The sequence below is a fragment of the Typha angustifolia genome, chromosome 4 (genome assembly GCF_048772165.1).
Source record: "Typha angustifolia cultivar Huaian chromosome 4, ASM4877216v1, whole genome shotgun sequence".
NCBI lineage: Eukaryota > Viridiplantae > Streptophyta > Magnoliopsida > Poales > Typhaceae > Typha > Typha angustifolia.
In genome coordinates, this window is record NC_133242.1 from 2,626,940 (window position 1) to 2,649,216 (window position 22,277).

General features: G+C 36.6%; 4 protein-coding genes across 4 annotated transcripts; 3 read left to right on the forward strand and 1 right to left on the reverse strand.

Moving 5' to 3' along the window:
- Window positions 1-506: 506 nt before the first annotated feature.
- Window positions 507-1,498, forward strand: LOC140759528 (major pollen allergen Ole e 10-like). Its single transcript, XM_073096111.1, has 4 exons — window positions 507-651; window positions 882-910; window positions 1,036-1,270; window positions 1,345-1,498. The coding sequence occupies exons 1-4, from the start codon at window positions 585-587 to the stop codon at window positions 1,368-1,370; spliced, it is 357 nt and encodes a 118-aa protein (XP_072952212.1). The 5' UTR covers window positions 507-584; the 3' UTR covers window positions 1,371-1,498.
- Window positions 1,499-2,545: 1,047 nt separating this feature from the next.
- On the forward strand, window positions 2,546-4,446 carry LOC140759497 (probable leucine-rich repeat receptor-like protein kinase At1g68400). Its single transcript, XM_073096078.1, has 2 exons — window positions 2,546-3,743; window positions 3,832-4,446. The coding sequence occupies exons 1-2, from the start codon at window positions 2,591-2,593 to the stop codon at window positions 4,332-4,334; spliced, it is 1,656 nt and encodes a 551-aa protein (XP_072952179.1). The 5' UTR covers window positions 2,546-2,590; the 3' UTR covers window positions 4,335-4,446.
- A 6,333-nt stretch (window positions 4,447-10,779) lies between these two features.
- Window positions 10,780-14,934, forward strand: LOC140759697 (uncharacterized). The gene is made up of 3 exons (XM_073096330.1): window positions 10,780-12,945; window positions 13,023-13,158; window positions 14,796-14,934. Exon 1 carries the CDS (start codon window positions 11,523-11,525, stop codon window positions 12,384-12,386), a length of 864 nt encoding a protein of 287 aa, XP_072952431.1. The 5' UTR covers window positions 10,780-11,522; the 3' UTR covers window positions 12,387-12,945; window positions 13,023-13,158; window positions 14,796-14,934.
- A 1,115-nt stretch (window positions 14,935-16,049) lies between these two features.
- Window positions 16,050-21,875, reverse strand: LOC140759042 (uncharacterized). Its single transcript, XM_073095500.1, has 10 exons — window positions 21,665-21,875; window positions 20,860-20,954; window positions 19,365-19,432; window positions 19,190-19,233; window positions 18,237-18,314; window positions 17,766-17,919; window positions 17,338-17,517; window positions 16,745-16,813; window positions 16,514-16,653; window positions 16,050-16,388 (listed from the first exon to the last, which is right to left on the reverse strand). Exons 1-9 carry the CDS (start codon window positions 21,805-21,807, stop codon window positions 16,543-16,545), a joined length of 942 nt encoding a protein of 313 aa, XP_072951601.1. The 5' UTR covers window positions 21,808-21,875; the 3' UTR covers window positions 16,050-16,388; window positions 16,514-16,542.
- Between the last annotated feature and the right edge of the window lie 402 nt (window positions 21,876-22,277).

Genomic DNA, 22,277 nt, shown 5'->3' on the forward strand with positions numbered 1-22,277 from the left:
GGCATAGCTGTTTATTGATGTTGACACCAAAGAAAGCCACCGGTTGCAATTCACACACGGCACTTTAAATCGGTTACAATTTCCACTTTCATGAATGTGTATCTCTATTAGTGTTGGACAGAGTTTGGTCCACATGTCTCATTTGTATTTCTTCTACTCAAGATTCCCAGATGTCTTTGAAATTGTTACACAAGCCCACTGAGAAAAGAGTGCCAAACTTAAACATGAAGGGCCTTGTAATAGCCGAAGTGCCAACAATGGAATTGGAGGCATTCTCAATCTTTCCCTAGTGCACTGAGAAGTGCTCAACTGACTCCTCTGTGTACACTGCACAATTGGCATGGTTAATGTCCCAATGAGCCCAAATAAGTGTAATAGTGCATTGATAAGTCTACAGAATATATTCCCTCTATCAAAAAGGTAAAACGGATGGGCCTTCAATACCATTCTCTGACCAAATCACGGGTCACTGCGTTACTACAAGCCAAACTAGGCTCAAAGCAAAAGTAACCACTTTAGAATTAAGTACTTAACCTGCATCCTTAGATAAACCCATCTCCTCTCAGCAATCTCTACTGTAAAAAATGGCTAACGGAGCAATGCCCTTCACCACACTATCCTTACTTGTTATGCTTCTGGTTTTAATCCCTGGTACTACTCTAGTCTTAGATGTTCTCTTGCACTTGGTTCTCCTTACATGAGTGGCTTGTTTTATTGAAGATTTAAGTTCAGTCAGATCTTTATTTTGTTGCCATGATTCATGGAAATATTAGTTGGGTTCTTGTCAAGATTTCGGGTAGTTAACGTCTTTTTCTTAGTCTTTCCATGTTTTCTTAAGCTCTGATATGTACTGCTGATGCACATTCTTTTTTCCTTCTCAGAAGTAACTGTGGATTTAGTGAGTGGGCAGGTATAGTAACATTGCTCCTTTAAACCAATGTTTCACTTGGTAATACAACAGGAGAATAGAATGAGTAAGAAATTTGAAAGAATGGAACTTTGAGCATTAACTACTTGCCAATGTGATCATCCCAGAAAACTTGGTGTGTGGCAAAACCTTCAACTGGTGACACTGCTCTCCTGGACAACATCCACTTTGCCTGCTCCATGGAGGATTGCAGCTGCATTGCAAAGGGTGGCATATGCTTCCTTCCAAATACTCTCATATCCCATGCTTCAATAGCTATGAACCTCTACTACCAGTCCCAGGGGAAGAACTCCTGGAACTGCCACTTCAATGGCACTGGCGTCACAGTCCTTACTGACCCAAGTGAGTATTATAAACTAAGATGCTAAACTATGCTTCTGGAATAATTGTATGCTTTTTTTCCTTTCAAATTGCAGGTTATGGACAATGCAAGTATGCTTAAAAGGAGCAACGACTGCTGAAAGAGATTAGGATTAGAAAGCGGTCTACTGTCCCTTGCTTGTGATGCTAAGTTCTGTCATGGTTGTAATGGAACTTTAATGGAGATTATTTGAATAAATATATTTTTGTGCTGACAACTATTGAATGTTCTGTAAGTATTTATATTTAGATAATTAGCATATTACTTAATGCTCTCCAGTGATTGAGCTTTAGATATTGTAAGTGTGCCTTCATCAAAAGAAGAAACAAATAGGAACTGAAGGACAGGCACAGCACATCAATCCAATTTGAGCACTGTCAAATTAAAAAAAAAGGTCATCTTTGATTTGATTGATTTGGTTGTGGAAGAATGGTGAAAGTGAATCAAAAGGGCTTTAATTTAATAAGAGGAACTTGTTAACCACACTTATCTTAATAATGTTATTGTCCTTCAAGGAGAAGACACATCATTTTGATTCCTCTTACCAATGGAAGAGAAGAAAGCTTTTCTCTTTACCGGTAAAGCTTTTAAGGGCTAGACATGCACATTACAAATAAGATGAGGACATCTTCCTGTCAGTACATTGTCACTTTCATTTACACATGAAGACATTAAGAAGATGAAACCACTCATTGCAGCATGAATTAGTATAATTTCAACATTAAGAAAGTTATGCCACATACCCAGGTTGTAGAAGATTTCGACAAAAGAATACAATCAGATACCACATTATCAAATTTGTAAACAAGTATTAAAAATCTTTACTTGGGTAAGGATTTCTCCTCCTTACCATGATGTATTTCTTATGTGCTATCCAATGCTAAAAACCTCCTTGAGCTAATAAATCAATTGAGACTAGTTTTGTTCATCCAATGCAGAAGAATATCTAGAAAACATCAATAGCTCACTCAGCTCCAAAAACACCCCAACCATTTCCTACCCATATGTCAACACACTTTTCCCTTTCCTTTTGGATACTTTTACCTGTCCTCAACCTTAACCTTTCACCCTCACCAATAACCAACCCTTTCCTTTTGGATTTCTCTCACTGTCCCTTACTCTTAACTCCTTTTCAAACATCAAACACTCCCCGCCTTACCCCCTTTCCACTTCTCTCTCTCTGTCTCTCTGTAATGAAGCCCTTTATAAGTCCTGTAGTAAACTCTTATGCAACACAATCCTAAATGGCATTGCTCTACTCCTACTGCTACTGCCTCTTCTCCTTCTTCCTATCTATATCAATGGCTACTTCTCGTGAAGTAGCTGTAAACAATCCAGACCTCCATCGTCTACTCTCCTTTAAGTCCTCTGCTGACACTCGTGGAGTTTTGAGTACTTGGGTTGGCCTCGATCCATGCTCTGGCTCATGGGTTGGTATCAAGTGTTTTAGAGGAAGAGTTGCGAGCATCTACCTCGACAATTCATCGTTGGTCGGGGGCATAACCCCGCTTCTTGGAGTACGTAGACTACGAGTCCTCAGCCTTAGAAGGAATGCACTTAATGACTCTCTGCCTTCTCTGAACAATTTGACACACCCAAGATTAAGGCATCTCTTGATCTCTCACAACCAATTCAGTGGTACGCTGAATATTTCACTTCCTTCCTTGGTTTCCCTGCGTGTTGAACACAACAACTTCTCTGGTGGGTTAGAGGGATTGCAACTGCCCATTTTGAAGAGCTTCAATGTTTCAGAGAACAATCTAGCCGGTGAGATTTCTAGTGATCTTTCGCAATTTCCAACTTCGTCTTTCGAAGGGAATTTAGCACTCTGCGGTAGGCCTCTTCGAAATTGCATCAACACTTTGCGACTTTCTAACACTAGCACTGATATCTCATCACCAATTCCTTCGATCACTAGTGTTTGCTCTAATAAGAGCCTAACCAAACTTGGTCTCACTGCACTCTTAGCAATCGGCGTAGGCGATATATTGGTGATTTCAGTGTCTTTAGCAATAATAGTAGGAATTTATGTATGGTTAAGAAGGAAACTCTTCATGCCTCCAAATACTACTACGAGTCTTCAACTACAAGAGTCAGATCAGGGGTGTATTGAGGAGAAGGAAAAGAATGGTGGGCTAGTTTGTTTCGAAGGAGGGGAGGATCTCAAGTTGGATTGCTTGCTGAAGGCTTCAGCTGAAGTGTTAGGCAAAGGTGTATCAGGGAGCACATACAAAGCAATCCTAGATGATGGTATAATTGTAGCAGTTAAAAGACTCAGTGCAATGCAATTTCCATCACATACCAAGGCTTTCGATCGGCATATGCAACTCATCGGTAAACTGCGGCATAGCCATGTTGTTAGCCTGAGAGCTTACTGCAATGCAAATGAGGAGAAGCTCCTCGTCTATGATTACATGCCCAATGGAAGCCTTCAATCCCTTTTGCAAAGCAACAGTATGCCCTCCTCCATACCAACTCAAGTTCTTGATATCAAATCTTAACATACTTAAACTTGTCTTTTATATTTTCTCCTTTGTTGCAGATGGAGGTTTGGATTGGAAGACTAGGAAGCAAATACTCATCGGAGCAGCCCATGGCCTAAACTACATCCACACATTCCCCGCGGCGAGACCACCATTAGTCCATGCCAGCGTCAAGCCATCAAACATCCTCATTGATGAGCAGGGCAATGCTTGCATCTCCGAATGCGGACTAATGCGGTTCGCGACGAATGCATGCCAATCCTTGCTTTCCTATCCTTCGAGCCTTTTGTACGATAGGACGAACTGCGCTACGACATCGAATTGGCATGGTTACAGAGCTCCTGAGCTCTTGGCCAGCAGAGGCAAAGCCACGCAGGAGTCCGACGTGTATAGCTTCGGGATGGTGCTTCTTGAAGTGGTCACAGACAAGGGAGTGGATGATGGAGAGTGTGAAGGTGAGGTGATGGAGATGGTGAAGATTGGGATGCTGTGCACTGCTGAGATCCCTGAGGAGAGGCCAAAGATGAGTCAAGTGTTGAGGATGATGAGTGAGTTCTTATAAATCAACAGAGTAGAAGAAACTCACTTTCTGTGGAGATTTCTTAGTTTTGCACCTGTGCTATTAGTAATATTATGGCTTGGTCCCTGTCACTTATTCTAAGTTGAATCATATATTTTCTTATCTAGCAGTTAATCTAATTTTAGTCTTTTAAAACAAAAGACTCATCTTAACATACTTGCAAATCGTTCCTTTCTTTGTTTAAGTTTTTGATAATATTTGCATTTGGGTCGAGTTGCTTGGGCTGAGTTTTTATTTTGAAGGCCCGAATTCATGGATAGATATAGTTTATCATAAATACAGTTTGTGGATAAACCCTAATATTGTAATAGATATAGTTTATCATGGGAAAAATATTGGAAGCATTCATCTACACCAAAAAAGTACTCCATCACATCACCAATGATACAAATCCATCATATACAACAAAATCATACGTAAAATAAAAATACACACCCTTAAACAAAATGACAAAATAAAATCTCTTATTCTCTCTACAAACTTCTAAAGAATGCAAATCCAAACCCACCAAATTTTTTTCCAAATTATACAGAGTACAGAGCCCGTCACTCCCACATATACATACAGACGTACATATATAACGATCAGCATGTCAAAGCATCGGTCATCATTCATCAGTGAAGGAATCCGACGACAAAGGCGAGGAAGGAGACGAAGGCGAAGGCTGGGACGAGGGAGGTGGCGTCGGAGGTGGGAGCCGGGGCAGGGGCATCGGCGGCCATGGCTCTCTCCGCCAGTGACATGGTCATCATTATGGCCATCATGGCCATGGCGAAGAGCCTTAGCTTCCTAGTGGCTTCCATTTAGTTGTTGTGGAAGGAGGAGCTTGTTTCAGTTTGAGAGAGAAGAGAGAATGTGTGTGTGAGAGAGAGAGAGAGAGAGGTAGGAAGAGGGAAGGAGAAGGAGAGGACTTTATAGTGGAGAGATGGGCCTCGGGCAGCCTGTCAAGCTGGCCGAAGGGGTTGGTAATGGTTGGTCGTGGTACAGTATACCCATGTGTCTTTGCCTATGGGCTTTCAGATGAAAAGAAGAAGAAGAAAGAAAAAATAAAGGAAGAATAAAGGGTTCTTTTTACAAATGTAATCACCCATGTTACGGATTTATTACAAAAACCTCCTCCGTTTTATATATTTATAAAGAGACCTCTTTTATGAGTATGCCTATATAAAAACACAAATAAATTATAAAGCCAGAATAATCTACATTTTTATTTTAAAAAAATGCTTTTTTGGAGTTTCATTTGCAACATAGGAAAAGAGAAAGGCTTTTATAATTTAATTATATTTAATTTTAATAGTAAACTCTAATGTGCATTATAATTTACAAATATAAACTGTGTGTATTCTAGTATAACAAAATACTTATGGGGTATGAAAAATATTTGCACTCAATTTTATATGCTACATTATCAAAGTAAATACAATGAAATTATAAAAACCCTAAACCCTAAAAAAGTTATTTCTATAAAAATAATAGAAAATGCTTATAATTTTCAGTAATGTTAAACAAAATCTCCACAATGACTTGGGGTAGAATTGTAATTGACATTAATATAAGGATCTATGTGTGTAGAACCCTCTCTCTCTCAGTCTCTGTACATATATACTTCTAAATTTCATATTCACATATATACCCTTAAAAGATAGTAAATTACTTCGTCACCGATTTCACATCATACGTAATTTGTAGCGCTACACTCGAAAGATCTCTTTCAGTGTTGGTGTTTTTCATATACATTAAATATCAAATTCGGAGGCCCGTACACATAAATAAAGATCTATAGAGGGTAGACATGTAAAAGTAACCCTATAGGCGTATTCGACTCGGAGGCGCATACGCATAAATAAATATCTGTGGAGGGTGTACGTGTAAAAATAACCCTATGACTCGGTCCAAAAAAATAACGAGGGGGGGGGGGTGGATTTGGTTTAGAAAGCGGACAAAGGACCACGCATGTTAGTGACAGGGTGTAATGTTCACACGATCGGGCCCCACACAGCTGTCGCAAGCCTACTGGGTCCCACGGGCAAGCTGGTCTGGTTCATTTCCCCGGTTCCCTTTCTCGTCATTTAATCTAAAAAAGAATTAAAGAAACCTGTGGCGGTTTCTTCAGCGTCCTTTTGTTCATTGAGATTCGTGCCTACACGTATATAAGATCGTGGATGGATGAATGATTGCAAAGATTGACCGTAGTGGTAAACAAGGTGCTCCTGCCTCATTTTAGTACACGTACCGGCCGAAAGTGCAATGCGCGAAAATATATCAGATGCTAATTATTAAAAAATGTATGTCCGGAACTGCAAATTCCTTATTAAATTTTAAGCCCACAAAATTTAATCATATTTATCAAACTCTATTTTTTTTGGTTAAAAAAAGAGAGGAGAAATGCAATACTTAATGTTCAGGAAAAATCTATCTCCATTATTCAAATCTCATGGTTGGTATCAAGCCAGATTAACCCTCTTTTTTTAAATAAATAGAATATATATATATATATATATATAATACATAGGAATGAATTCTGTGTTAATTAAATTAAATAGAAAATCTTATATGTTATTGTATCAAATTTTTCTTTTATGGTGGTTGGTCTTTGTACAAATATCTATAAGTGTTGAGGAAAAGCCCATGGGCCAACTCCTAAGCTGCAGCTCTCATAGTATAGGTGGTTATTTCATGACAGATGATCTAATATTAATCTCTAATTTCTATCAGCTAAAGTTATATAAAATTAACTAGAAGTATAGATTAGTATGGTTGGAACTATAGACTTTTAATTATGTAAGTGATATGCTGATGAGAGATTTCTACGAGTAGTTGAGATTTTATTTAAAATTCAAATTTAAATTAATTTGATTGAGAAATTTTAGTTTAAGTAGGAGAAGAGGTCTATTCTAATTAAATTAAATTTGATTATAATATTTTTTATCAATCATACCAAGGAAAAAGAATTACTACAGTCCATTCACTTAAACTAAAATTCCTTAACCAAAATAATTAAATTTAAAGTTTGAATTCAATCTCAACTATTTTAAATTTTTAATCCCATATATGTCTTGTAAATTTCTCAGTTAATATTAATAGTTGACTTCCTACCCCTTCACACCATGGAATATATAATATGAGATTGCTCTTAAGTTTTAGCTTACATTCAGCATTTAAATAAGTACTGCATGTAAAATGCTAGTTTTATCTAAGGATAGAATCTTATTTAAGCAATTCCTTATTTTTTATCAAATCATAACTATTTGATTAATATTAAGAATGTAATATAATCTTTATACTTAAGGATTATGTGCTTTAGAGAGATACTTCCATATCAATTATAATCTTTACATTTCTCAAGGATCCACTTAATAGGTTGATAAATCCTTATGCTAATATTTGATCTTAAGTTCTTGTATCTTTCGAGGGGATACTTCTAGCTCAATTGACCAACAACTTTTCCAGAGTAAAAAGCTGGAAATGAATTGAAAGCATAACTACTTCTATTTGTGCTGCTCTACCAAAACAAAATAAGAATTAATAGACAATGCTGAAGAAATGGTATTGCACCTAATTACCTTTCAAAATATACTAAAAGGAGGTACTTTTATTATAATTTTCTTGCATAAGACAAAGGAACACTTGCAAAAGATGGGGGTAGGATGGCAGCATTCCTATGCAACTGTCTACATTTCCTCCTTTCAATTGATGTTAGCAAATGCCACTTCAATTGAAAGCTCCCCTTAACTAGCACATTGTCTTTTAGTTTTAATCTTAGAAGTAAATTTAAGACTACCAAGTTAAATAATGTAATCAGTCGCTTGCATAATTGGTCAGGTTTCGAAACTCCACTCAGTTAGATGTGAGAAGAATCTTCTTACGAAGACGTTTGTGACTAGAGTTGGCCCAGTTATACAACCTAATTTAGAAAACAATCAAAGGTAGTTTAGATATTTTTTTTTTCAAGAATGACTCAATTAACCATCACTTTTACATCTTTACTTGATGAAGGGTTACAAATGAGAATGATTTGCCAAAAGGAAGGAATCAAAGAAGGGTAAAAGAAGAGAAAGGGGACAAGGAAACCATAGCACCAAAAGCTCACCATAGCTTGATAGAAGTTTATACATTAGATGGATTACTTTTGAGTAGAGCATCATGTGCCTATAAGTCTTGTACAAGCAAGTGTTCCCCTCAGGGCTAACACTTCATCATGATAGGAGAGGATGGGAGTGACTTAAGCTTTTGAGTTGTCTATGGCTTTTCCATGATCTCACTTTCCAAAAGTAAGAAAGAGTAGCTTAGTTTCACTATACCATAACATGTAAACAAACTTGCACTGAGAGAGTCTCAATCACCCTAGGAGGTGGGTCACATATGCTTACCTTGGAGGGAGTAACAAATTAAAGGACAATTTATATCTTAGTATCCTCAACTTTATTACTAATTTAATTACTCAAGAACTTGCACTGCAGTTTCTTCTTTCAGGTCTTGCATGATTCTTTTATTCTTTGTCAACATTGTTATCATCTTCCCCAAGTGTTTATGATCATTGTCTATTCATTTTGACCTGGTCTGGAGCTTGGATAAGAGACCCAGTTTTGTAAGCAAACCATGAATTCAAGAATCTTTTCAGATAGTTTTATTTGGCCCCAAGAACTAATATTCAAAGCTTGTGACAATGCCAAGTGACAGCAACCCAAGTGACAGCTCTACAGATTATTACATTATTTTCAATTAGAATAATCTCATTCTTAAATCAAATGGCCAGCCACCCATTTTTTTTTTCTTAATAAAAGGGCCACAGTGGAGAGAAATAGAAAAGGAGATCACTGTCAGCTAGACAACTACATAGATATGTTTTTCTTTTATAGTTTGATAGGAGACTCTCAACTGCATTTTAGCAGAAGAAAACCTTTTCAGGAGGGTTCTTATCACCCAGATTTCTTCTTGTTAGTTTGTGTAACATGGTTAAAGATAGCAATGGCCCATGCCCATGCACACATAGAGATAACTCCATGAAATAAGAAGAAATCATATATCGCTTGCATCCGTCGACAAGTTATCAAATATACACAATTGATGTTCTGATATGCATTCAACTATGCGCTAGAATTGACTTAGAATCTTTTGGCACATAAAAACCTCTCACAAAAGAAATATGTTAAAACTATTATGTATATTATCTAATAATTTATCTGAAGAGATACAATAAACTTCTAGTGCATGAACCAGAGGCGATTATCCGAAATGGTATGAATCGGCGAAACTAGCCTTCTTTTGTATATTTTCTTTTATCAAAATAGATAATCTTTTAAACTTATTATTAAATAGAGTTTAATTTACTGTAGTCATAATAAAAACACTAATCAGTTCAGCGTTTTTATCCTTAGATAATTTTTTTCCTTAACTGTTGAAATATTAAGTTAAAAGAATTTATATACATAAAATGCTAAACTAATCAGTATTTTAGGACAAGACAAAAACACTAAATTAATTAGTATTTTTACTTAGAGATAAAACATTGAATAGTTCAATATTTTTATTAGAAATACAGTAAATTAGATCTCATAATAAATAGTCTACTTCAGTAAAAATAAATTTGAAAGATTAGTTTGGTCAAAAACTCCGAATTGGCTGCAGGTGAGTAATTAATTGGAGCTGGGACTCCCATCCAATTTCATGTGGGTGTCGAAAGGAATGGAGGTTGGGTTTTATTCATCCCTCTCCATTAATGGCAGCTCGTGGGTGCACTTATCAAAGGGCCCAGATCCAAAGAAAACCCTCCCCCTTTCCATTTATTAATTAATTGCAGTTATTACGGCACTAATAATAGATGGTTTAGACTAGGTTGCTTGGTATGGCTGCTTTTCTTCTCTAATTTCTTTTTTAAACATTTATAAACCCTTCAAGATTTTTTTATTTGTGGGTATATATATATATATATTATTTAAATAGTAAACAGATTAAACTACTCTTACTTTTTTATTGTAGACATTAATATCAATTAAGAGCATATTTCTTTTCTTCTTTTTTTTAATCTGTTTAGAATGGTATAACAGCAAGGAGTGATACAAGAGTAATAAACCCTATTAATCATCTCACTTGTAAGGCCAAAACATTCTAAATTTACTGTGTATTATAATGAATAATTGATTTTAGAGGCATTTTGCAATCTAATTATAACTATTTTCTTGATCGGCAAGATTAAGATTTTGAAAATTATATATAATTTTGTTATAATAATAGAAGAGTGCACACAATTATACATGCAGCAGTACACTCTTACACTCCAAAGCTCATTAATTAGCGATCAAATAGAAAAATGTTATTAAATTGCAAAATAATTAAAAAAAAACTTTGCAATAAAGAACCAATTTCTGGTACTGGGTTATTTCTTCGCATCACAAGCAATCTTTTCTTTGGCATCTCTTCGTGGTCTCTGTGTTCTAATGCATGTGATTTTGCCCAATAAAGGAAGGATCTTTTCTTGAATCTTGCTCTTCGATCTCTCTCTCTCTCTCTCTCTCTATGTATATATATAGTCGGAGTTTTTTCTTTTCTTTAATAAAAAAAATGGGGTTTTAATAGCTTTTAAGCCCTTTATTTTAACATTAATTTAATGTGGCTTTACAGGAGAACCCAAACCCAACTCTTTACCTTCTTCTTCTTCACCACTGCGGTGTGAGTTGGCTGGCAGTGAAACGAGTGCCTCTTTGTCTGCTTTAGCGGCAGGGACTTTTTCTTTTTAACCCTCCGACCTTTTCTACTGCCTACATTCCCCAATCTGGCCTCTGGCTTTGAGTAGGGTCCTTGGTCTGCCCCCATACCTTCTTTGGGATGCTGAAAGCAACCCCAAGCTCCCATTTTGATCCTCTCCGCCCATAGAAGCAGGTGGGAGCAGTGTCTCGGGAGATGGGTTCGTGAGTTCTTGGCTTGTTTGCGTCTCTGGCAGGCATCGGTGGCAATCCCTTCTTGGTGGGTTTGTTGAGGCTCTTGAATTTTGTTGTGCTAATCTGGTCCTTTTCGTGCTTAGTTTGGTTGATACTTGAAGGAACCGTCAAAAAGGTTTCGTCTTGATCGGTCCTTTGGATGCTGTGAGAGATCCCATTTCGTTTCCAAGCGGCACGGGTAGTGTTTGTAGAAAAGCCGGATAGAGTTAGAGGTCGGATACTTGCGGCCAGAATGAGGGATTTCCCTTCTTGCTTTGGTGAGAGTGGGGTGCAGGTCGCTGATTCCTCAGGGAGTTCTAGCAGAACTACGCCTAATCTGGTGACTTGCCTTTACCAGACCCAATTGTCTGGCCGATCTTGCGTTATCACCATTACATGGAGCAAGAGTCTTATGGGACAAGGATTTAGCATTGGGGTGGACGATTCTGCGAACCAATCCCTCTGCAAGGTGGACATAAAGCCATGGTTGTTCTCTAAGAGGAAAGGTTCAAAAAGCATGGAGGCGGACAATAGCAAGGTGGAGATCTTCTGGGACCTCTCTGCTGCTAAGTTCGGAGCCGGGCCTGAGCCACTGGAAGGTTTCTATGTAGCAGTGATCTTTGATCTTGAGATGGTCCTCTTGCTTGGCGATATGACAAAGGAAGCCTACCGTAAAACTAATGCTAGCCCTTCTCCTTCGAATGCAGTGTTCATAGCCAAGAGAGAGCATATATATGGGAAGAGGATCTACTGTGCCAAGGCTCAATTTTGTGATAATGGTCAGTCTCATGATATTGCAATAGAGTGTGATACAGTTGGACTCCAAGATCCATGCCTTGAAATTCGCGTCGACAAGAAGCGGGTGATGCAGGTGAAGCGACTCGCATGGAAGTTCAGGGGGAATCAAACGATCGTAGTGGATGGGCTCCCTGTGGAGGTATTCTGGGATGTCCACAATTGGCTTTTTGGTTCACCTGTTGGAAATGCTGTCTTCATGTTTCAGACATCCCAATCAGCTGAAAAGTTGTTGCCATGGTCATCCTCACAGATCATTGTGGAATCTCAGTTGCGAAGCCTCGGTTTTTCTTTGATATTATATGCATGGAAGAATGACTAGATGTATAAAGGATGGTATCTTACTGCCACACCTCTTGAGTGCTAACAAGATACTTTAGTGAGTGTATTTTGTTTTTAAAAATGTGTGTGAGGCTACCATTTTTTTTTCTTTTGATTTACCATCTCTTATAAATTAAAATGTTTGAATAGATTGGTAACATTTGCTCTCCTTCATTGAGTTTTTGTCTAATATGTCAGCAGTTTTAAATGGCAATTCTCTTAGAAAAATGATACATGAACTTAATAAAAAATTTAATGTAAAATTTTATTTCAATGTGAGGCAGATCAAATCAAGTTTGGAATTGACTCTGTTATTCTTTTAGCCGTGCTATTGAATGATTTTAATTGTTCTTATTCAGCATCATGTGCTATAGTTATCTTATTCAATACTAGGCATGGTGTTATGACTTTCTGCACTAGAGCCAATACTGCCTCAAGAGAGTGAGAAGAAAGAGTTGCTGATTCACCATCTTGAATCTATACCATAGTATAGTTTTGTGATCCTGTTGAGGAAACTAAAGTTGCTATCAGAGATATATATGGAAGAATGAATTGCGAAGGTTCGCCAAATTGAAATCTGTGGATTATGTTTGCATTCTTTCCCTGATTGTCTTCTGAATATGCATATTCTATGCAGGATCATTACCTTGAGAATCATCAACTGCCAATACTATGCTCGACTTTTTGTGATACACACCAGTATTTTTTAACTAGTTCTGAACTGCCAACAGTCACCTTTACGGAATGTATGTCAACCGAGGGTTCTGCTGAAGGTTAGCTGAACTTACCTTCTTCGCCACGACATGCCTAATATGTGTTACTTGATCTTAGTTCCACATCATGGTTTTTACGCATTATTTTACTGTTTAATGAAGTAGAGGACCTATCTTGATACTTCTAATGCTTTGCTGTGACAACAGAATTATTTGACATATAAAGCTCTGCAATAAGACATAGTAGTCAGTTGTAAAATGTAAGGATCCATATCGGTACAGAAAGTAGATGCTCTACTAGTCTGCGTTTTTTAACCTTAGATTGTGAATGCAAGATGATGCACATAAGGCTCAAAAGCATTCTTTATTATGTGATGGAGTACCTTGTCTTTCATGTCTTTGAAGCATGGACACTGCCACAGGCTACAGATACAACAATTTAGATAAGCCCATGTAGTAAATTACTCTGAAAAACACACTGCATATCAGCTGACAATATATGGAAGCTAGCAACTACTTGTTTCCTGTCTGACATGAAGGGATCTCTGGTCTGAAGGAAAATTATCTGACATAGGTGTGCATTGCAATTGTTAGTTGCAAGGAACGACATATCGATAAGAGCATGCTTCCCTTTACTACATCTTCTGTGATGCATATTTCATCTTCTTTTTGATCTAGGTGGTGCTATTTCATTTCACATGTTATTTATGATGATTGTTGTTGTATATATAAATATTTGTTTTTATTTTTGCCTTTTCTTCTTCCATCACCCATTTTCTTCCTAGGCATTCACCTTTCAGTTTAAAGGTGTTCACCAATTTTGACCTAGTTTGGATGGTTTACAACCTTGATCTTACTGAATATGATTATGAAAAAAATTGTATTACTCACTTAAGGTGAAAATATCAAGCAAGAACTAATTTTTTGAGAAAAGTGGTTCTTAGTATTAGTTATTTGGCTTCATTTAGACATTTGGTGACTCGAATAGGGGCCAAAATTGGCCCCCAAAATCAACCCACCAACTAATTGACCTACCTAAGAAGATTTAGATAGACCCGGTTACTCATTTCAAGCACTTTAAAGGTATTTCTATGTTCCGGCCAGAACTGGGCCATTTCCTAATCTTGAAATTCCTTGGACATTCGATTATTCCTCTCTTTTCCTTTTCCATTTTATGATACATAGGGCTAGAAATGGTTTCTCAAAATGAGAAAGAGCTTGAAAGTGAAGAGTGAAAGGTGGAAAATGACAAGGTACCAACAAATATGTAACTCGTGATAGGAATGCGAGTGAATGGAATGTGGTGGGGGGGATTTTTTTTTTAAAATGGACTTCGCCTTAGCCTAAAGCAAGCTCTTGCTATTTTCCTCATTCTCCATTCACCCTACAAATGAAACAATAGCAAGCGCCCATCCTCATGGGGTGGCTTCAGTCCCTCTTCAGCCCGCTGAAGAAGCTGTGGTTTCGTCTGCATTCCACCCAGGAGAAGAGTACGTTCTGCTCCACACTAGCTTCCTATCTTATCATAATGCTTCATTCTGTAACTCCTGGTATCAGTTGTAGTTATCATTTATGTGCTATTTCTATGTGAACATTATCATCAGTGAGATACTTATCTCTTAGTTTGAGATTTGTTTCAAAAAATTCTTTTGAATGCTAATGAATTATAGTGTTGATATTGTTGTTTATTCTGACAGGGAGAGGAATATACATCCTGTACAAGGATGTGAAGTCATGCCCATCTGAAGATGTGCAAGTACTTTGGTCGATCCTTGTGGAGTCGCACGAACTACCTGTTCAATTGAAGCAGGAATGCTTCACACATGCAAATAGCCGAAGAGAGTAAGGTTGGCTGTGTAGAACTGCATGTCTGCTGTAAGGTTTGGTAATATGTAGATTTGATACATAACCACATCAGTCCTTTTGGGTTTATAGGATGATGTATATAATGTAGCTTCGCTGTGGAAGAAGGGCTGCTTCTCGCTTGGTCGAATGAGACCTTGATGTATATGATAAGTGGAGTGATACTCCATATATACATGCATACTTTATATACAAGATATAGAGAAGAATGAATGTACATATTAGAGATTTGGTAGAAGGTGGTCTACCTCTTTTATGATTTGGTGGTTTGTCTATTTAGAGTAGTTGGAAGGTTGCAGGGATTTCGTTTTCATGTGCATGATGTTGCTTTGCATCAAGAATTTTATCATATAAAGTGAAGGTGCCTTGATTCGATATTAAATACAAGCATCTTGCATGTCCAAAATGTCATAAATTCATGCAATCTTTTACTTCTATGATGCCAAAAAATTATCAGTAATATCAACAGCCAGTCCTCACTCCAAGGTAATAAACAACTCGAATCTTTTTAAAATATTGAACTTTAGTTGTGTAACATCCAGAAAATTAAAATGGTTTTGGAAACCCTTAGAGCAAATCCTAAGTTTTCAAGTCATATGCTAGCAAATTCAAGCCCAAGAGGTCATTCAGATGGTATTATCTCCGCATCTTGGTGCTTCTTATGGTTCAAAAGGTAGTGTTGTGTTGGAATATATATATGTTATAAAATAAATGATAGAAACTATTGCTGGTTATATGTAAAAAAATAACTCTCTGAATGAGACCATCAAGAAAACTTATTAGGCAACAAGAATCTGAAAGTCGGAGAAAAATACATCTCAAAACTTTCAAATTAGATCAGCTTCGAATTGACTTCTCAACAGTTCTGAGAGCTCAACCTCCTAAAAAGAAGAAAATGATACTGTTCTAAAATGATGACCTACCACATATTTTGGAGTGCAATGAGGACGAAGTTGATTGATATCAATGATATTCAAAGTATGATGTTCGTGCGAACCAGATGATGATATGGCCAAAATGTTTAGTCTGTTAGCTATCGGATACTTGAATTGCACAAACCATCAAGATGAACATGACCTGTATCGATCTGTCAACAGAAATGCTGGTCATATGACCAAATATATTTGATTAAGTTACAGGCTACCAAACTCAAAGCTGCTCAATGTCTAGGACAACTGCAGTGGTTAGAAGTACTTACCACCAACAATCATTATTCAAGATATAACAACTTATAGATAATGACTTATAAAATTTTATATTAATTTCATATTAATGACTTATAAAATTGCTCGTTAATCCGTCAGGATGATCAAGCATGATCATGGACAGCTGCCATGCGGTAATAGAAAAATACAATGTAAATTTCACAGCTTCATGGACAAATTTATTTGATGGGCATTGCACTATCTTGCGTACTGCAAAGGTTCCTGCAAATAAATTATTATGATAAGAGAATTGTGCCAATAATCATAAATATACAAATTACAACATAAGTAGGGCGATTCCTAAGTTAGAACTTTATGCAAAATAAATGTCAATGATACTAATTAACCTTGGCTGTTGAAAGAAACAGTGCTCATTTTATAAGGAGGACGAAGACAAATAATCAGCCAATCTGATCAACCACCCTTTGAAATAGGGTACAGCATCTACTTCTGTATGAGAGAGGGCACCAAGAGGGGTAACTGTAATCTGCAAGAATTATGAAATAACCAAATAAGGAAATAACCGCAACTGGAAATGAAAAAAATACAGTAGTCTGACAATTTTAAAACAAACTGACATATCCTTCTAGGAGGGCTTTATGGTCCGTGTCCTCTTCCTCTTCTTCTTCACTATTTTTCTTTGCCACCTATTTAATGCGTAAAGAACATATTAATGATCTATTTCACTCATATTTCAAAGTTAAAAGGAAGCATTTGAAGCCTGTTCACTAAGTCACTGACAAATATTAAGCATCTGCATATTGTGACAAAGGATCACCGTGTTCTACGCTTGTCTAATGCCACCAAGCCAGATGATTATCATGATTATAGTATATTAGTACTTTACATCTACAAGAAGTGAGAAACAATGATGGTTTCTTTGCCTAGACAATTTGACTAGTTAATGGATAGTCCAGAGCAGTTGTTTCTTACTAAATTTAAGTATTCTCTACACATCTCTAAAACATTCAGATAAATAAATATGTTGCCAAGACAAAAGTTTGCTGATAAAGGCTTACAAAATACTGCAGAGTATAAACTATGAATATCATGAAAAACCATAAATTTCCAAGAAATGAAAAAACAAGAAAAATGTTTACTAATAATGTATTTCATATATTTAAACAAAGAGGGTTTCAGAATAATATAGATTAAAAATGGATGGAGTTACCACTCTTTTGAATAATAGTTGATTCTCTGATACAGATGAAGAGCTGTTCTTTTCAGAGTCTTTTACAGAGTCATCATTGATATTTGCTGTCTGATAAGTATCTACTGCAGGCACGCTCGAATATGTTTGCTCCCAACCAATCCTGATCATGAATTTTCCCTGCTTTGTAATCTTAAATCCCTACTGGCATGCAGAGGAAAAGAAAGAAATATAGAAGCGCTCAGATTTCTACATCAATTTACATTGAAGATAAAATATTAGCAATGATCAGCATTCAGCACATCTTAGCATTTTCATACTTAACCAGAGGCACCTAACAGAGAAGCACATATAATCTGTTAAGATCCACATAACTCTTTACATCCAAGAGAAGTATTAAAGAAGACAAAAGTTAAGACATTTGGAAGTCCAGTTCTATCTGAGGTTACCTTGTGATGTGCAACATCTGTTGGTACATCTATGTTCAAGAATGATCCTTCAAGATAACTCTTATTTTTCAGCTCGACGAAAACAGCATTTATTAGAGGCAAGCAAACCTTTGCAGCTAGTTTGAGGTCATTAATGCTGCTCTTACCTGCTGCCCTGAGAATATGTAGTGGAATAACATCACTTGCTACAAAAGGCAGCTCAATTTAGACATTCATCAGAAATAAGAACTATGTTACTAGAATAAATAGCTGAGAACACCAACAGTGGTGTATCAGATTGAAGATAAATATGTTTGAATAAGTACAAACAACAAAATGGAATTCATTAGCCAAACTAAATAAGCAAGCAGACCGGCAAAAATTTCAAGTTCTATACAAGAATAAGAAAGAGCAATCCCTTTAACAGAATACTTCATCAAATATGGAATAGGATTAGACATAAAAGGATGAATCACTAAGCATTTCTCTCACCAATTGTATGATATAGCTAAAGCAGGTATGCCATGCAAGAATGCCTCCCTGGCACCAGCTACTGTCCCAGAGTAAACACTGCATATGAACCAAAAAAAGGAAGAAGAAGAAGCTGCTGCTCATCATTCTATAAAACTTCAAAATGTATTTATTGTTGATAAAACTGAATATCTATCCTGATCAACTGCAATAAAAATTAGAACTAAAAGAAAAGAAGAAAGATTGTGATCACCTGACAGCCATCTTAATGGAAATGCTAATATCAAAAATAGCAATCATGCTTCATTAACCACCTAAAAGCATATCTAATTTGTGAAGTACTATATATGAACAACTCCAAGATTGTGGCTAAATGAAAGTTGAGTAACATCTTTTCGTCAAGCCAATCCAAAACCAACTTTAAAAGCATATATCAAGAATGTTTTTAGCATCTTCGAGACTTGGGCAGCATGGTCTACATAATTAAAAAAGACTAGAAGAATGACACACATGCAGGAGAGGCGCACAACAACTTTCCAAGGATAGGCACCTGTTTAAATGTGAACAGAACCGAAAGAAAAAAAAGTAGGTAACAGAATATAGACATCCAAAGAATCAACCAAAATGCTGGAATAGATTTGGGCACCGTAAAGGCTATTCAATGTATTCTGATACTGAAATCAAGATACATCATTATGGATTTTAAAGTTCCAATAAACATATTATATATCACACAAACCACATAATGTAGCTTCTTGATGGATAAATAATTCATCAATTCCCAAACACTGTCGAGTTCCTTTTAACCACAAGACAAGCATTGAAAGCTTTTAATTAGGATCACAGATAATATTTGATTTGTAACATAAACAGGGTTCATTTCTTAGTATAACTGTACTTCATGGATAGATGATTTCTGAAAATAGATATTGCCTAGAGATAAATCAAGGTAATGAAAGGGATGAATAACTAACATGTGATATCCACAGTTGTTGCCAACGTTGATGCCACTAATTACCTGAATCAAGAAAAACTAATTAAGCAATTTGTCAAGTATCTTAACATTTTGATACTTGAGAAAAAAGAGCAAATTAACACTACAAATTCACAAAGAAAATGAGAACTTTTACACGTTAATCAAGAGCTTACCAGGTCAGGAACCAAACCATGGAAGAGTTTTCCAGAAACACCAAGAGAAGCACAGTCTGCAGGAGTTCCTATAATGCACGAAATCAAACAATAGTGAATAAAGGTATGCATGTCAAAGTATATATATTTAACCTTACAAATAGCAGCTCCAAGTCTGATTGAGAAAAATAACATGTTGGCATAGTACTAAAGATTGTTAGAACAGCTATGCATCTGCTAATTAACAACATTAGTACATTTTATCATTGAAGGAAGACTTATTGTTATAGGAAAATACTGTATATAATGTCACCAATAACCTTCTTTCCTAGATTTTCAGTAAGGAGATAATATGACAAATCAGAAATTTGAAACATAGACTAGAAAATGGTAGAAAAGAAAAAGAAAAAAGAATAGCAGAAGTAAAGGAGAAAAATATAAGATTTGCTAAATAAAGGCAATAGCAAAAACATGAAATACAGTTGGGATTGCAGGGATTTTGCTATTAGAAAGTCCTCAGATGACCAGCTGACAATGATAGGGATAAACATTATGGTTGGATAGCCATCTTACAAAGCTTTCATTTGTCTCAAGAAGTACATAGCGATCACAAAATACACAAGAGACACTTCTTTACTTTAAACATCCTACTCTAATTCACTTGAGAATCGAGATACTTCTTTCCCTTAAGTATCCTGCTCATTCGATACAATGTCTTCATCATTCTAATGTGACTAAGCAATAGATCAGACAGATCATCAGAATTATAAATAGACTAGATTCTAACTTTTTCTCTATATTTCATTATTTCTTCCTTCATTTTCAACATCTTTAATGGTCCACCACTAAAGCAATGCCATCAACAATTAACTTGAAGGGCAAGTGCTAAGTTTCATTTCATTTCTTCTCTATTCTGCTTCACAGAATAAGATTGTTACAAGGTGCTGGAAGGTGGGCCGTGGTCCTTTGATATGGGCTGGACCGGAACTCAAAAGAAAAAGATCTTAATCAAACTGCAATCGCAGTTTATCAACCACTCACAACAACAACCAAGATCCTTAGGACTCAAGCCTTCACCATCAAAACTAAGTGAGATATGGCACGCAAAGGAAATCCCATTTCAGTATCATCTCGGCCCTCCATCCAGCTTACGAGGGGTCTCAAGAAGGCCGAGCCCTTGTGATATGATAAGAAGAAAAGGGGCAGGCCGCCCTCTTTTCTTTTCAAAGCTAGGCGACACAAAAAAATAAAGGAAGGATGGTACTACAACGCACAAGTGATAAGAGCAAACTATCTTATTGGTTTCCTCCAAATTGGTGGGTAACGAGTAGACCAACCACAGATACGGTATAGCCTTGCTCTATAACATCTTAGGTTGCCTTCCACGGAATTAACGAAATAATTGGAGAATGCCAGAAAATCTTTTCATATCTAACTTTTCTGGATAATATGTACCCATAGGCTGTAAGCAACTTAATATTATTCAGACAAAACATGACTTGAGAGCAGAAGAAACCTGAAACTGCAAAGGCTGTAGCCCCTTCGATTTCCACACTGTTGGCACTCAGTGCATAACGCCAAGTTATGCCATGACCAACACCTGACTTGTCCCTGCATATCATATGAAGATTGACAACAGGAATACCATTAAACACTAGACAACATTAGATTTCCCAGAGTTTCTAAAAGTAAAAAATAAGGTGTCAAACTTTTCCGCCTTTCTAACTAGCAATTCACACAGACTACATCAAAAGATTTATTATATCACAAGCAGAAACTGGAACATAAAAAGTTAATAGTGCATGAATTTTCTGGAACATCAGATTGAAAATTTATCGAAATGAAAAGATATTTATATCAAGAGCAAGACTTGATCCTTGTACAGACAGAAGGAAGATTTAAGTTACCCAACTAAACACACAAATTTTGTAATAACAGCATATATTAGCATCCTATAGTCAAGAATCTTTCATATAAGGTATGGGGCACAATTGTATACTAATATCACATACAATGTAAACTTGCTTCCAATAAAGATTTAATTTCGATTCCCGAAAATATCATATGCATTTGTTTAACTTCTAACAATGAATAGATGGACATTATATGGCATACTAGCATATATTAACCGCATCCATTTACCTTGTTTGATTAACACTTAAACATAACTACATAGTAAAACAATAAAATACCCACCAATATCCCCAATAATCTTATTTAAGATTAAAGAAAACTGATAAGAAAATAAGCATAACTATAGTAGAACAAAAAAAAAAGGTGGGATTAAGAGAAATAGGGAACAAGATGAAGGAGTAACTCACGAATCGGGGGCGCAGACGAGGACGCGATAGCGACCGGACGCGACGAGGAGATCAACGAGGAAACGCAACCCGGGGGCGTCGATCCCGTCGTCGTTGGTGATCATTACGATGGGGAGAGGAGTGGGGCTCGTCGTCCCGTCCATTTTCGAGAATAAGCTATCCAGCGAGGAGGAAGAAGCGGAAGAGACGAAGAATGTGTAGTTCGACGGGTAGTCGTTCTTTATTGGAATAAATTACTTTAGGAATAATTACAATTATCCCCCTAAACTTTTAAAAAAATAATATCCATATAGATATCTGACCTAAGAAACTCCTCCATAAGAGACTAGCCGACTCAAGTCAAGCTCGAGCTAAGAAAATTCTATCAGTCAACCCAGGCCTAGCTCACTCAAGCTCGACTAACTTCTAACTAAAGCAACGGTATGTATACAGGATGCTAATGAATTAGCCCTCGAGATGGAGACCACCACTAATATCTTTGACCCCTAAGCTCAATCAAACTCCCTTAATGTCTTAAACGAGTCAAGCTTGATGTATAGACTTAAGTTGGAATTTCTTAATCTTCAAGCTCCGTTAAGACTTGACTTGCGCTTTACTTAGAATATGTAGTCTT